Here is a 17,470-nt window from a genome sequence, read left to right as displayed (position 1 = left end):
AATGTTGATCGGGCTTCCCGTTGTAAAGTTGGAGCTGCACTTCGGCGATTCCTGAACCAAGTAATTCACTCTTGCCATCATTTTTCGCCTTAGAAGGAGAACAATTGCTTCTTTAGTATATGCCCCTTGAGCACAGCAACGCGCAAAGTTCGGTGATCGTGATCTATCAATATTGGCATTATCTACTTGCAAATTATTGGCAAACTCGCAATCATATCGGCTACACGTACAGGCACCATTTATCAACAAATGCCAAGTCCAAGTTAAGTGGTCCGGTAGCAGCCCTCCTAGGGTCTTAATGGCACCATCATAGAACAAACAACACTAATATTGCCCCTAGCTTGCCCCAAAACAATAACAGCTCCTGACAAGCAAAAGAATTACAAGCTTTGGAGAGCCGGTACACTTCTGAAGATAAGTGCATGTGTCTAACTATAGCAACCTATATCAGTATCTCAGACGTAGTAAATTTAACCAGTGTGTAGTCACGTGTTTTGAAGGTAAGGTGTGAGGTGGAGGACAGCAGAACGAAGGCCTGATACTCAGGTTAGTCATGTGTGTGGGGGATCTTTTTTCATTTTCCCCCTAAGTCGCTGGTATGGTTCCATTCATTTGACTTATACACGTTTTATGATATTATTCCTATGGCCAGCTGAATCGGTTTAAAAAATTGCATTAAAAATTGTTTTCACGATTTCACCAATTTCACAGGGGAAACAATTTTGCATAACTAAAACATCGTTTTGTTCCAGCGGTTTGCTGTTGGAATTGCAATATAAAACAATGGGAGTCCCTCCGGGGTGTGTAACTGCCTGTTTTGACAGGCTGCTGTTGAAAAATAAGTCTGTCACCGAGATACTTTAAAAGTCTTCCTACAGTAAACGAGGACGGAATTTGTCGACTTACCTCTGTCTGTTTGGTTTCCGATACAGACTTGTCTCTGAACCTGACGATCATTTTCATGACATATTCCAAGAGAAGGAACAAGTAGATTCCACTAAAAATGACCAAACCTATCCACAAACAAGAAGCACGGCTGCGTGAACTCGCGGGCTTTCAATATCGCACATGTGGAGTTATCTTTAGGGGACTGCCATATTGCGATTGTCACTGTTGTCATGCAATTTCGTTATTGCTAGTCATGAATTATTCTACTTGTGTTTATTTTTGTCTACTGAGTGTAATGAATGTTGTTATGGTACTAGAAAACAATCAAAATAATATATTACCATATAGGAGTAGATTCCTACAAATGCCAAAGGTTGAAATTCAAGGACTTTGCAATTACTTTGAAGGCCAAGTTTTAGATAATTGAAGGACCGCTTTTGGAATGGTTTGCATAAGCAATTTTATAATTATTTAATATTATTTCTCAACTTTTCCATGAAAGTACTGTAATTTTCAACTTGAAAATTGCTTAAGGAAAAGCATTGCTAAAATCAAGCCCTAGTCCTCAAATTGAAGTACTTTCAAGGCCTTGAATTTTTTTTATTTTTAAATTCAAGCATCTTCAAGGACTTTCAAGGCTTTTACAAACCCTGAGTAGGTAATGTATTTGCCTTAAATTGCAAGGAGAAGGCAGTTTTTTATCTATTATTGGTGTTGAGTCATAGTTTGTTGCTAAATGTTGACCCAAGGGGAGTTGTCAGAAATCAGTAGATTAAAGCAATAGTACTGTTCAATAGTTCATAATTATTGTTTTTAATAGAAAAATCCCTGAAACCACTGCAACATTATATAGCTAGAGTGAGTGCTCTTGGCAGAGCATAAATTTTGGGAATTATGTATAACAAAACTGTAACAAAACGATGGAAATGTCTCAATATTTGGTATAAATGCTGTATTGTTTTCCTGTGTATTGACCGGAAACAACGACAAATAAGTCTAACGGAGGAACAATTCACAAGTTATAACATGAGTTTCAATGTTCTTTGTTCAGTTTCTTGGATGATCTGTTCTTGTTTATATTTTGATTAACATTTTTGCAGTTACAGAATGTAACCCACGTAAAACAAAAGTACACCTATACTGGTATATATTATCATTGTCGCCAAGGGAAATGTTCATGTTGGCGGTGATTTGTCTCTTCATTCGATCTTGTTCTTCTGTAGGATGACAGATAGTACTGTGAAATTGTCGTCATATTCGACCGCAAAGTTGTCAATGAAGAGTAATTTCTCGGCTAGAGCACTCTCGTCAAAATGAAGAACATCTTCGTTTATCAGTTCTTTAAGAAGTTCATCGTTCATTTTTAATGTCAGTGAATCTTGCTTGTCATTTAAAACTTCAATGGTAGCCGATAGACCAAGCACAACTCACATTGAACTTTCTGGTTTCACAGGCATGACTCTTAAAACGGGTATTATTTTGAACTTTATCAATTTTAACCCCGTTCAACTCAAATATATCATTGTTATGTACACTCTGAAAATAATGTACTAATTAAGCTATTCAGTGATGATACGTCAAGCAGCACACATGTACCTTGAGGATGGCTTCTACCATAAATATCCCTTGCACGAGAAACAAATATTTTCAAGCCCATATTGCCATTACAATAGATAGCCACTGCAGTACAGCCTATTGTCAAGACAAAATTGTTGAAATTTTCGGATATAAGTGATTGAAAGGCTCTATCTAAGGAGGTACAGTACTGATATCCTTCTATTGTAGCTTCGTGATGAATAGTACCAGTGTAGGTTTCACTGTATTGAAGTTCATAGTCAGTCTCGAACACATTTAAAAGTGAAAGTGAAGAATGATCATCGCAGCACTCCTCACGGGAAGATATGAACTGAACTAATTGACCTCGCTCCCAATGTGTGGCTTCATAGCTCAGTTGGTAGAGCATCGCACCGGTATCGCGGAGGTCACGGGTTCGAATCCCGTTGAAGCCCTGATTTTTTCAGGCTTCTTCTTTCCAATTGCTTAAATTGGAAAATTAACTGCGATGATCATTCTTCACTTTCATCTACAACCGCAGTTCATATATGAATTATTTCATATAAACTTCACAACATTTAAAAGTGTGGGTAATTCGGTCTGCATTAAAAATGATTGTCTGGTTAACTGAGACAAACTTGAATACAACTGATTTTCAATATTCATTATTGACACCAGATCATTAGCAGAATTGATTCCTTGTTTGCTATTGTAAATCAAAGAGCATGAACTCATTGCAACACCGTCATTGTTGTCCTAACTTTGTCCAAATACCAACTCATTAGCTTGGCTCTATGGTGCCGTTATTGTTTTGCTGGGGTCAGTGTACATTGGAGTAGGACCAGGGTTTTTCTCTGTATCTGAACTCAGTTAAAATTTACAATAGTTTGATACGTGTATCTGACTCTTACAAAGACACATGGGTCTATTACAAGAAAACATTGATAAATACCGACTTGCTCTATACTTCAATTAAATTATCCTTTGATGTACCCTCACAGAACAATTCAACAAATACTTCTTCTCATGTTGTGCAACTTTATTTGATCTTACCCTCTTCCTATAAAGCTTACAAACATTCTTTGTAACTCTTCTAACCTTCACATAACGACGTAGCCAAGAGGACTTCGGTATGCTTAGACGAATACGTTCATAAACAAATTCCTTTAGTCTCCTGCCCTTTCTTCTGAGACGTTTCAGAGTAGCTTCTGGTATTCTACTGGGTTCTCGATCACGTCTAAATACACGGTTGTGTTTACATGTAAACATAATATGAGATAGCTCGTTTGATGTGGCTGGTTTCGCTTGATATTTCTCGATAGAAGGTTCACTCGTAAAGGATCGCTCGTAAATTGATCTCTCGTAAAGTTCGCGGACCGACCCGTTCCCAAAACGCTCCACAAGTTTTAGGGCCTGATTACATGGCGAATTTCAGCCCGGGCTGAAATTTCAGCCTGGTTAGCCGGGCTGAAATCTCAGCCCGGCTTCTGAAACAAATTCTCATGAAATCAAATTGGCGATTACATGGAGAAGGATTCAGCCCGGGCCGCAATTCAGCCCGGACTGAAAATCCTAGCCCGGTTTGAAAAACCCGGCTAAAGTCTGAAAAAATCCCATGTAATCGAAACGGAATTTCAGCCCGGGCTGAAATGCAGGAAATAAGATGGCTGCCGCTACGAAGTAGAAGCGATCTCAGTGGAATAAAGGCGATAAAATAGAGAATCTCTTTAATTTCAAAGCTTAGATGGAATATAAGAACATCGAGACAAGGTTGAACAGCACGAGGCTGTCAGGGAAGCCATGAACTCGGTAAGCTTGAGGACATATTTTCTTTTTATAAAAGTACTTCTTTCTGGCTGAGAGACAGGTTTCGTTTCAGTTCCATCATCATTGTAGGGTGTTACTATCCCAAAAAGTTAAAAATTGAGCGCCAACAAAAGGTCAAACTACGAGAGAAGCAATGCGCCTATTTTCACGATTCGTGTTCTCGGCGCCATTTTGATTCTCTGGAGACTTTTCGCACACAGTTTCATATTTGGCGCCGAGGCTAATATTTCAGCCCGGGCTGAAATTCATTATGTAATCGCAACAAAATTTCAGCCCCCCTAGCCGGACTGAAATTTCAGCCCGGGCTGGAATTCGCCATGAAATCAGGCCCTGTGGGTCTACCGCGAACGGTGTGTGACTTTGTATGTACATTGAGCGCAATAGCCATCGAATTTCTCTCGCTTTCATCAAGCGAGGAATTTTCCACGAAGGCGGCCGTTGCTTTAAACCATGCTCTCTAGGGTTCATTCTGCGCATGCGCGTACACTTCACGCATGCGCTGTAGTTGAACTGCGTTTTGTGACTGAACGCAAAAAAAAAAAAAAAGAAAAAATGGAGCTGAATTTACACCTCGGGCGTTTCCTTCGGAAAGCCCGAGTAATTAGCACGACCACGTATCTGATATGCTTGCCAAACGAGAGAGCAGTAATTAGATTCACTGTGGCGATGTTCTGCTACACCGTAAAAGGATGCAGCATCAAAGCACAGTCTTGTCAAAGTATTTTGCAAAGCAGGCATGTAGGCTAGAACTGAATTTCTTCCAACACAGACACTGTAAAATGTATGCAAAATATAACGAATGAGACAATAGGACTCTTTTTCCTTTTGTTTATGGCATGCACCAAAAGCCGTATTAGAAGGTTTTCCTTTTATTTTGCACTAAGAGAATGGAAAGTTTTAAAATTTCTTTCACAGATTGGGCACTTGAAACGCTGCTATGTCTGACTCAGTGCTTTAATCATTGAAAATTTGCATGCAATACTGCTAAGACCCAGTATTACTTTTTAAGCAATGACATCATTGTCATCACTTATAGCTGGCAAGCAGCATTCCTCTGGAGAAATGATGTTGCGCTTATGTCGTGCTGATGTCGTGCTCTATTTATCCCTCAGAGGAAGCGAAATGCACTCTGGGAGCTACTGAATAAGACACACGAAAAATTCACCATCTTTGGTTTCGCGGAGTGGGAAACTTGTCCTTTGCGGCCGACATTTGCAGTTTGTAGGATCCGCGGAGTGCGATTAACTTAAGCTTCTTCTCATGTGCCTTGACAAATTCGTTGACTTTTCGCTCAACGTTGGTTCGCGTGAATTTCTTGAGAATGAACAGGTCATGCTGTTCAAAACCTTATCAAAGTAAACACAATGCAAGCATTATACTTCCGGTTGCATTGCAGAATGCAATTTGAACTGGATGCCCTGATCTGACCCATGTTGTATATATACAGTGAGATATTGATCAAAGACCTCAAAATTAATTTTTGTGAGTTACACCTGTTTATACCGGTTTCCTTTTTGTCTGTTGTTGAGATCACTTTGTGTGTACATGTATATACTAAAAACTTGTTAATCTCAGTAAATAACAGCCACTGTTCACCTCAATTTCAAAGAATAATTACTAAATATTGCATAACTTCCACACTAAAATATTATGATCTAAAAATTTTTAAGAAGTCAGATCCCAACCAAATTGTTTACCAAACTATAATTTTTCTGTCTTCAAACATTTACTTTTATTTATTACTGGGGAATCCTGAAATACTTGTTCCATGCATTTGGTACCTTAATGATGTGAATATTATTTAGTCTGTCTGATTTGAAATCTTTTTATGAAAGGGAACACATCATTTAGTAGCCTCTCCAAAGAAGATGGCATTCATTTCATCCATGAAAAACAAAAAAAATTCTTCAAGTTGATGTACATGGCCATGTCACACTTTCTTCAGCCAGAGAATCAAGCCATTCAAAGAGAGGAGGAGAGCGGTGAAAATCTGAGGTCTAAGTGTAAAAAAAAGAGGAAAAATGTAAACTTAGATTAAGCCATACTTTGGCTTCACCCTTTGAATACTTATAACACTGCAACAAGAAATGTCATTAACTTAGTATCTTCCCTGTTTATACATTATACAATACTGTGTAGAGCATTGAAGACTATGCAACTTCTTTCAAGCATCTGAAGGAGACCCCTAATCTCATTGTGAATACTTCAGTCATTTTGCTAGCTTTGAGTACCTGGGAAATTTAAATCATGTGGTACAACATAACAATGAAGTACAACAAAAGGATTACTACTACTTGAAGTTCCACTCTGACAATAAAAAATAAATAAATAAAAACAGTTAATTAACCTCATCGTCATGTAGTAAAACATAACAATGAAGTACAACAAAAGGATTATTACTACTTGAAGTTTCACTCTGACAATAAAAAATAAATAAATAAAAACAGTTAATTAACCTCAACGTCATCAGACTGTACTTAAACCTCAAAAAAGTCTGCCTTCAGGTCAATTTTTTTTTTTTTCAAGATAACTTTTAAAAACTCTTTCAAAACCATGCAATTAGTCCATTCAATAAAAACAGTTAGTCCATTCAACAACAAAACAAAAAAAACTTAGTGGACATATGTCATATCAGATTCTTGCACCACTGCAAGAACGTTTCAATTTTAGACAACACAAGCCAGAGGATATAAAGATATATTATGTGTCACCTTGAATAGTATGCTGATATCCAGACTGAACATAAGTTGGCTACGCTTTTAAAACATTCATTGCACGTACGGAAGTTTTAATTTGTATCTGTAATTGGACTACATGCTGTCCAATTTGGAAATAATTGGATGAAAAAAATTCCAAGGACAGCCAAAATTGGATGAGGCCACACACCAAGTCCAATTTGGCTGACAGAGGAATTTTTTGAATCCAGTTATTTCCAAATTGGACAAGCATGTAGTCCTGTTACTTATTAATTATGTAGTTCCTGAGGTAATACAGCTTTGCAAGGGAAACTACAGTAACTGTCTCTGAAGAAAAACAGACTGGGCCCTCAATATTCCGAAACTTGGGAAAGCTTTGAAAATATCCAGTGAGCTTCAGAGATCACTGGAGATTGTCACAAGTCTTTGGAAATCCTGTGAAGTGTTCAGGTGATCTTCGGAAATCTTTGGAAGTGTTCGGGCGATCTTCGGAAGTACTCAAGTGATCTTTGGAAATCTTTGGAGATGTTCGGATGCTATTCGGAAATCTTCGGAAGTGTTTGGGTGATCTTCGGAAGTCTTTGGAATTGTTTGGGTGATCTTTGGAAATCTTCGGAATTGTTCGGGGGATCTTCGGAAATCTTTGGAAGGTTTTGTGTAGCTTTCGATAATGTTCGGAAGGTTAATAGCTTAATTTCATTGGCTGAGACAAACTGTCCTATTTTTTCCCAAATTGGATAGTTTCTACGTTTTTACTTTTACTTTTTTCTACGTTTTTACTCATAGTCCTTATTGAAAATTGTCCAAATTAAATCCCAAATTGGACAGTTTCCAGAAATTAAAGGATAATAGCTGTGCTGACAATACTGGATTAACTGACTGCTATATAATTAGTATTCAGAATTCTTAAATGTACAAAATCTGACAAAATTAAGCTCATTTACAGTACACTGTCAACGGTTTTCGTCACTTATTCATATGGACATGGCGGACAAAAACTTAACGGGTCTCTTCCCAGATGCAAGTCAAGATATGACGGGTAATTCAAATGATAGCGAACAAAATCTTCAACTTTTTAAAATTTAGACTCATCGAGCCAAAACGTTCCGTTCCTGAAGCCACACACGAATTACATGTAGAAAATGGTGCCACTTGCAAAAATCAACCATTTACGGAAGGAAAGGAAGGAAAACTTGGCTTACCTTTCAATTATGCTGTGTTCATTGTGTTAAGTCATCTGTACACCAATATCTGCAGCAGAAGAGTATTGTAAATAAACAAAGCACGTGCTTCCGCTTGAATGAACACGACACCAACGGACAAAAGAAATCATAACACAAAGAATAACACTCGAAGAAAGCGACAAAACCAGGCCAACAAACATACTTACTTTGACTTAATCCGCATTCTCTACGAGAGGTAGAAGTTCCAGCTGGGGAAAAATCCACAATAGTCCTGACTGTTCGATGCTCCCGCTTGCAAAATGTTCAGACATTTTCAAAGCTGGTCTGCACCGGCAAATTGTCAGCGGAAACCGGTTGAGCATGCTCCAAAACAACGAGACAGACGAGACAACGTATTTTCAGCCAATCAGCGGTTTTTGCGCCTTGCCACCCAGTATTCTTATCTTCTTACAGCTGAAATGTTTGTGAAGGAAGATGGATAAAATATTCACTACAGTCGCTTGTTTGATGCAGATGTAAAGTTGTAAGGTTTGTGTGAATAATTAACACAGTAAGGTTTAACTTAGATGAACGCTTTCTTCCAGATCGAGTAGCTACAATAGTTTAGGCTAACAGATTTCAATTCCGCAAAGAACTGAAATTGCTTTCGCTGTAATTTTCCCTTCGTCGACTGTCTCTTGAGCTGCCGGAAGTATTTTGGATTTTCCGATTTGATTTGTTTGTGGATCATACCCTTCACAATTGTTCTCATAATTTATCGCAGAATTAATCTTTGACGCGTTAATTTCCTAAAAAAGGGTCGTACGCGGGGGAAGGAGGATTCTCTCCACGGTTCACGAACGGAAAAATTAGAGGATCACGGATCACGAATATAAAAATTTCGTTTTCCCGAATCACGAAAATAAGCAAGAAAGATACTCTTTTTAATAATGTGTTCGTACACTGGAAAGAGTGTTTGAAGAAAGCAAAATGGTGGCTAAGTCAAAGCCCCCATTGCAAATCGCATAACTAAGTCACTCTCGATAAACGACTCTAACCATTCGGAGGACTTGCGTCTCAAAACAACGTAGAATAGAATGGTGAAATCATGAATATCGCTGAATAATTCAAGTTCTTCACAGATCACAGAAAACCTTCAGTTCATGGATCATGAAAATTAATTTCCAAAATTTACGTTTCACGGAAAATAAAATCAGCTAATCACGCATCACGAGAATACCCCTCTACGACCCTCTTAAAACAATGGGCAGGCCCTGAAAACGAAATTGAGAAGTTAACATTTGGCAATGGACAGTTCCTTCAAGCCTTTTCGTTTTGCTGCTTGTTTTTTTAAGAAACAAATAAAGTGTCCCAAGGACTACAATAGCCCTTGAGGTTTTCGTATAGGGCAAATTTCTGATTTTCCAGGTTTACTTTGAGTTCTCGGTCTGCCAAGTTTTTTTTAAAATGTGCTTCGTAGCTGAATGTCGCTGATGGCCAATCACAAGCATTGTATTCAAACTTGTTGCAAGGGAAGTTGTAGCTTAATTCGGTTGTACTGTAATACGAGCAACAAAACTAAAATTTGTTGCAGTAAGTACAAGTCAAGTATACTCTACGCAACATGTTGTCTCAACTTGTACCACTGTATTTTGGTGCGAGACAAGTTGGTCACAGACATGGTAATACGCACAACAGTGGGTTTCAACTAGCAATGCAACAATGTTGGGAGACAAGTTGAAGGAAAATGTAGCCGTACTTAACTGGACCTAAAAATATGAAAAATGAGTCACTCACAGGGCCATTGTAAGTGAAAAGAACACTGTGGCCTCCCAGCTACAGGGTTCGTACGCATCTTGAAAACCTTTGAAAACCCTTGAATTTCTGAAATCCAATTTCAAGGCCTTGAATGTACTTGAAATTAGTTTTTGGTCCTTCAAAGTCCTTGATTATTTATAATTGAACAAGATCAAAAAATATCAATGCTTATAAGTTTTAAAGTAAATGAAAGTCAGTGAAAACAAATTTTCAGGTGAACAGAGTACAAAATTCTTGAAATGCTGTGTGAAAACACTCCTTTTTTGTTACCAGTGCTCTCTCGTTACTCTCGCCCATGTTCATTGAGCCACTAATGCAAAGCAAATGTCTGGTTTACATGTTTTCAAGCTCTTGTTTTCTGACGTTTCTGCATGTGCACGTGTTTATACCCGAAGCATAGCTTTCGAAACACACATTTTGCTTGGCTGTAGGTAAATTTGTATGAAGAAAAGTCCTTGAAATTTCTAAGTAGGGTCCCGGAAAGTCCTTGAAAAGTCCTTGAACTTTGGCCTGAAAAAGTGTACGAACCCTGCAGCTACAAACTGGTGGAAAACAAAAAATATATATATACATGTATCAACAACAAAAAAGGCAGTCCCATGTCAAATCAAGGAAATGCCCTTCTGATAGCAAAGTTGAAGCTGAATAATTTCTCTTCTTGTCAAGTCACATAGTACATGTACATGTATGTATTATGCTATTATTTCATGAGTTCCTACAAAGAGTAACTTGCAGTATTATCAGTGAATGACAATCATACTGATTCATTGCTTGGCCAAATTATCAGAAACACTAACAGCAAGAAAGCATTGTTCAGGCTGATCAGGAATGCAAATGATCCATTATATTTTCTGATGCAAGAAATCTTTCTAATTATTTTTATTTTGTTCAACAGTAAGTTTGAAATTACTACAGCTTACTGGATGTTAAAGAAACAACTGACAGTCTATGGCTGTAAGACCTGTCGGACATAGTGTAGATGTGAAAACCCAGTGAACAGAATTGTGACAAATTGTGGAAACAATTGTGAAAAATATAACTACACGTTTTAAGAGGATTACAACATTTTTTAATATATAAGACATGTTTCGATGTTACTAACATAACTACATGTAAAGACAACCAACCAGAATTACAGCTTGCCTGATAGCCTGCAAACGCAGACGTATTTCTGGCTGTCGCTTTTCTCCGCCGAAAAATAATGTCTGCGAACCGGAGCCAGGAAACAATTTCTGTGATGTAATGACTTTTGTTTCTCTTTGGCCAATCAGATTCCATGATACAATGAAACTCGAGTGCTCCTCGCAGCGAATACCTCGCGCAGTAGTTCTAGGGTTACTTGAGCTAGACCGTGATTGGCTTAAAATTCCTATGTCACAGAAATCATTTCCTGGCTCGGGTTCGGAGACGTTATTTTTTGGCAGAGACAAGCGACAGCCGGAAATACGTCTGCATTCACAGGCTACTTGCCTGAGGACCGGCTCTCTTGATATCAGACCTTTCTTTCTGTTCATTGTTTTGAGATTACATATGTGCGAAAGTATTGTCAGTTAAGGCTGTTAAGTGCTTAAATAAATAAATTGCTCAGCTATCAGCAATGTAAGAAATTGGTCCATAGCCCTGAGTTGGTGTGATATCAAAGTTTTCTAGACCTGCAGGCATGAGACAATCAGGCCTTAAGTGTGAGTGTTGGCAGGTATATTCTGTGACCGTTTGTTTTTTTAATGTGGATCAGAAATCAAATTTTTTTCATTGAAATTCTGTTTCTTGCAATGTGATTTTGTTTTGCCCAATGGTAAATTAATGTAAATTCATAAGATGATTGCCTTTTCTGTTTTTGCCAGATTTATTCATCATAGAATAAGTAATTTTTTACTGATCACTCAGCATTTGCTGGAAGCCATATTTGAGGAAGATCATTATTATCATAATGATAATAATTCAATATTGTTGATCTTCCTCAAATAAGGCTTGAATCAGATGAATCAGTACTTCTACAAATGGACAACACGAGGGCAAGAAAAACATCAGGCGAGTCAACAGCCAGTGACACGTCAGAGACTGCATCATGCAGACCTTATTATCTACCAGAAACACCAGCTGCTTTTCCTCCATCACAAGTAGTTAGATCAGCTACTCCATCCACTTGGTATGTACCTCGCAGTTCTTCAGCATCAAGAGTTGGTGGTGATTCACAGTCACCTGCAGACTTAATGGACTCCCACAAGAGTAACAAGGTATCAATTATTATTTAGACACATTGTTTACCCTGCGTTTTTATTTGTATACTGTAATTTAATTTCCTGCAGAGGAGCAGTGAAAAGACACAGGGGTGGTGGGGGGGAGGGGGGGGGGGGGCATATAAAATTGATGGGGGGTGATGGTGGGAAATTTTGAAAAGAACCCCTAAGAGGTACCAAGGTCCTTTTTTGTGCACGCAGCTTGAAATTTGTTCACACCTAAGAGGTACCAATTCTAAAACAACAGAATAACTGGCACTTTCACAATTTATAATGGTATTAAAGATGATTACTTTGAATACCTTCTAGTCGTAAAGTTGATTGTCAAATATATTCTGTCTATTGTTTTTGTTTTTTGGGCTCAATACCCTGAAAGGTTCTGTGAAAGCTCCCATTGCAGATTTTTTTTTTGGCTGAAAATCCTTAGAGGTACTAGAACTGCTTTTTTAACCCCTAAAAGGTATGACAAGCAACCTGGCCTTTTTACATGCCCCCCCCTCCCTGAAAAGAATCCTACATTTTGATTGGTCCAGAAGATCTGGCTGTTTGATGTTTGATTTAAATCCATGAAGTATTCAAGCATTTGTTTTTACTCTGAATGCAGTTTCAGTTGTTACAGTCAAACTTGGAAAACTGTGAATACCTAAAACATGTCTGGAATGTTTAAATGTGTTATAACCAATCACAAGCAAGATCTTTAACCACAGAAACCACAAAATGGATGTATACCATCGGTCACAGAGCAAATTTGTTTCATTTCAAAAGTTCACCAAATAAATCCTCTATTTCGGTTATAAAAAGAAACTAGATAATTGCTGTTACAGGCAGCCTATTTAAACACTTGCAAAGAGGATTTGGGATGTTTTTAAATGTTGGAAAGCTATTTTCACAAACCCCAATGCAATGTGCCGGGCCGATGCGACTGGCAGTGATTGAACCACTCGAGTGCCAACAATCCAAATCGGTGCTTTAGCTATTTCATTTTCATTATTTTGATAACGATGAAAAGCCACAAGTGATATTGATGAATTGGAAGTCTTCCATTATATTTTTGTAATATGTGAATCAACTGCAAATTTATTTGGGAAAGGACAGCAGAAAATTGAGGTGTTAACTGTTAGCCTTAACTAATTCCAAAATTAGCAAGCATTTACATTTATCTTCGTCAACCTTTCCACTGGGTGTTAAAAAAACTTAATCACCGGGTATGTATGCCCATTGGATTGTAATTATTTGCTAAAATAAATTATAAATAAATTATTTGCTAAAATAAAACAAGTCGCTAGTTTAACCAAACACAATACCAAGGTTAGCGAAACCACCAAAATTTTAAATTTTTTATTCATCCCTATTTATAGCCATGTCAAATTAAGTGTCACCTTGTTTGAGTAACTGTACGCATCGGCGAGATTCTTGTTTTCCTAAATCCCTCAAACTAAGTACATGATGTGGTTCTCTATACAAAAGGATGGCAATTATTTAGACTTTCAGAAACATATAAAGACAGAGGGTATATCTTGGGACAAATCGAAAACCAAAAACCAGATTTATAGTTCCGTGACCAATGCAATACATATACTTCCATTTTCTGTGGTTTCTGTCGTCAAAGATCTCAATCGTGATTGATTATAACACAATAAACATTCCAGACATATTTTAGGTGTTCACGGTTTTCTGAGTTTGACTGTAATAATTATTATAGTTTCATTACCTGCAAACAAACCAATCTGAGTTCAAAACAGAAACAAGAAATTAGAGGGGCAAGTATTGTATGTGTGGTAACACAATCCAACTTATGATTGATTGATTGATTAATTTGTTTAAGCAGCTGATCGGCTGAGAACATTGCAATTTCAAACAATAATATGTTGCATGTTTCTTTTTAACCAATTATTAGCAAGCGCACCAAATACCAATTAAACCAAAGTGCACTTAATCACATTCATGGCTGGTGTTTGAAGTGATATGTGAAAACAGTCTGGTTGTTCTTGTGAGATACTTAGTGCAATAATTTTCAGGGTCTTGTGGTTGACTCGGAATGTTTGCCTTTCTGTTTGTGACTCTATTTCATTGATCACAATTCACGGACAGCAACTTCCAATAAACAACAAATCAGAAATTAAATTAATTTAATAATATATATAACTACTTCCCCTTTGTATTGATGTGTTGTCATTAAAGATGCTGGCATTTTCCCTACTTTCTGTAGGTGCATCTACAGTGTATGTTACTAAGCTAGGAGTGTGTTACTGATAAACTTTGCTTTAACTAACAGGTTGTTTTTTGTTCTTTCTGATGCAGCCTTGCAGTTCATATAGTCCTTCTCCAAAGTTTCCACTGTCAATCACAGTCCCGACTGAGTCGAGCAGTGTCAGGAATTCAACATTGTTGAGTAAGTAGATACCTTACTGCTGTGGGAATGTCAACTAACCCCAAGTGAAATATGTGGCCTGAGTTTGAATCCTAAATACAGCATTATATGAGTTGATTTTGTAGTTGGTTGTTGCACTAGCTCCTGGGGTTAATAATTTTCTCTGGGTTCTCCTTTTGTCAGCAATTTTTTCCCTGATCTACAGAAGTGAACATGTCTAAATCCCACTGCGATCTGGAGACAGTTAATGAAAATGAACAGCCATGTTGTGAACATACTGTAATTATGTTTATTTAAGGCAGTGCCTACTAAATACAAAGGTTTTTGTGCCAGGGTAGGACCACATGGAAAAAGTAGATCTTTACTAGGGCTATTGGAATCCACAAAGAAAAATTGGGGTAGCCATGCATTTTTTCGAGATAATTAGCCTCGAATCTCAGCAAGAATGCTGACATCAGCATTTTTCTGAAAAAAGAAGGAAAGGATATTTCTTCACAGATTTTCTTAGAATTCGCCTTTTCATACAGAAAAGCAAACACATTTATAAAGATCACATTTATAAGCCATTTTTGGTTTATTTTAAATAACAAAATCTTTGCAACAGCACTTTTTGGGTCTCTGACAGCCTTTGTCTGGTTCAACTAAAATACAGTCTAAATACCCTTTGCTCACAACCAGGAACTAATGACGTGTTGAATAGGCTTACCACTTCCATTTTATAACATAAAATGTAGGGGTAATCACACGTTTTTTAAAGTTAGTGATCTTTTTTGAAAACTTTTATGATGCCCGTTACACTTTTTCCTGTCACCTCCCCACAAAGTACAACATTTGCGTATCTCGCACTTGTTTTGCACGTGCTCTACGCAATTTGCAGGTACATGTTTACAGTTAGATTTCAGTATAATTAATTTTTCGACAGATAACAGCTAGTTTTTCAGCTGGAAGACGTTAACAGTTAGTGGTTAGCGATGTGCTGCTATTCTGGTGTTCTACAGGTTCAATAAACTTGATTTGGTCACAGTAGAAAAGTTTTGCTTTCATTTTAGTCGTGTACTTGGTACCGTAGTCGATTGCGTCAATGTCAACCCGACACCGCGGAAATACGTTTTTTGGGGCGCGATACAGTATTTTGCTGGTCAGCGGTACACCTTAACAAAACTACAAAATGCCTGCAACTTTTACATTGTTCTCGCGGCGAGTCTTATCGCCAGTCAAAAAGATACAAAACTTAGAACGCACACTGTAAACTTAGCTTTTAAACTCCGCTCATTTGTTGGATAGTTCTCAGTTAATATTATATATTGTGTCAGAGCCAAACTGAACTTGCACACGGTGTTAAATTGTAGTTGTTTCGTGAGAGTTTATGCTCGCAAGCGGCGAGCCAGGGGCAATTTACGTTACGATGTGGACTAAGGCTAAAACTAGGCAGCTTTTGTGTTGCTGTAGCGGTGTTCTGAGGACATCAACTTCTCAAGTTTGTTGAATTGATGGGCTTGAACCGTATGAATCGGTATGTCAACGGTATTTCGATCATATTCGTCGGGAAGACATGCTCGTGTTCGTCCACTTGTTCGATTGGGGGCATTCACGTAAGTAAACACGGTCATCCTGTCCTCACTTGGTATCACCGTATTATAGACCAAGTTGGCCGAAATCGAAGCAGTGCTTCGTATAAATCTTGGACACGTTGGTGTAACAAGTGTAGGACTGAATCCCCAAAAGGGTTCAAAATCTAGCCTCAACTCGAGGAAGAATTCACCGAGGTATGCTTTATCATAAAATATCCAATTTTAATTATACTGTACTTTAGGAAGCTTGAGGCTGGCGAAAATAAAATTTTAAATTTTCATGTTTATTATTGTTTCTTTGTTTCTTGTCATAATTTCGAATTGTTGCAGTTCTGTATTTTGCTTTTAGCGCCTCTAAAGTGTGAAAATTATTTTTAACTAGTTGCATAGCTATTAGAGTTTAGAAAAACTTGAAAAGCTATTTAGCTATTAGAAAAAACCACAAGTACATGACATCTGATTATCTTAAGATAGCAGAAGACATGGAATACAAAGCTGTTAAAAGGGTAATTAAAAATACATGCATATAAGACAATAAAAATACCATAAAATCTGGGTAATAACAACTTCCAGTTAAAACTCAATAAATGAATTTCCTTTTTAGTTATAAATAGACTTTCCCCCCTGTATTCACACAACAATCTTCTGATTATAGGGCCACCCAGATAATTTCTGACCACATTACCTTAGAGCCTGAGACTGTATAGCTTCCTAAAATTAATATTTGTTTTTATATTACTATTATCTGGATTTCCCAATAGAAAACCTCTTCTATTGTACATTTTTTTCTATTTTGGCTCAGCAAAAATCCTTTTAGATACTGTCCATGGATGATTTCCACAACATCAATGCTGTAAAAACACCAACTGAGAGAACACTGACCAATGCTTTCCATATGGCAACTCCTCTCCTGAGCATTCAGCCATCTGTTGATGGTGGGGAGAGGCAGGGGGCAGGAGCCCAGGAGAATAGGGGGCAGGTATCCGGAGAGAAATGCAAAATACTAATTTTTGTAATTCATTAAGGCTTCAAATACTTTCAAAAACAAGAACTGAAAATGTTACTTAACTTTCATTTAGTGTCTTTAAAGACTTCTAGGCCAACGGGGAAAGAAAAATTCACCCTTGGGCTCAAAATGAGGCTCAAAATGAAACCCTTTGACAGTGGTTATGTCATAGGTCATTCACTTGAAAGACGTGGGTAAGAGTAGCAAGGCTGAAAACGAAGGAAAAAAGGAAAAGGAAATGCCCAAGGACTGTGCAGCTAAATGGCTAGGATGTGTTTTGAGTCTATTAATTTACAGGGGACAGGAGCAGGACGAATAAGGGTGGGAGTCAAGAGA

General features: G+C 37.7%; 1 protein-coding gene and 1 long non-coding RNA gene across 2 annotated transcripts in view; one reads left to right on the top strand and one right to left on the bottom strand.

Moving 5' to 3' along the window:
• Positions 1–5,976: 5,976 nt before the first annotated feature.
• Positions 5,977–8,485, bottom strand: LOC149098221 (uncharacterized). Its single transcript, XR_016203460.1, has 3 exons — positions 8,356–8,485; positions 8,168–8,216; positions 5,977–6,266 (listed from the first exon to the last, which is right to left on the bottom strand). It is a non-coding gene; the product is annotated as an uncharacterized LOC149098221 (long non-coding RNA).
• An 88-nt stretch (positions 8,486–8,573) lies between these two features.
• LOC110053949 (uncharacterized) overlaps positions 8,574–17,470 on the top strand; it is a 111,756-nt gene continuing 102,859 nt past the window's right edge. The window contains exons 1-3 of the mRNA XM_089276973.1: positions 8,574–8,677; positions 11,916–12,183; positions 14,488–14,578. Of these exons, the coding sequence (XP_089133099.1) occupies positions 11,947–12,183; positions 14,488–14,578 (328 nt within the window). The 5' untranslated portion in view covers positions 8,574–8,677; positions 11,916–11,946. The remainder of the gene's footprint in view (positions 8,678–11,915; positions 12,184–14,487; positions 14,579–17,470) is intronic.

This window comes from Orbicella faveolata, unplaced genomic scaffold, assembly GCF_042242905.1.
Source record: "Orbicella faveolata isolate gen_17 unplaced genomic scaffold, um_ofav_v1 contig_46, whole genome shotgun sequence".
Classification (NCBI taxonomy): Eukaryota; Metazoa; Cnidaria; class Anthozoa; order Scleractinia; family Merulinidae; genus Orbicella; species Orbicella faveolata.
Note: the sequence above shows the minus strand (reverse complement) of the source record. Positions and strands in the feature narration are given on the sequence as shown.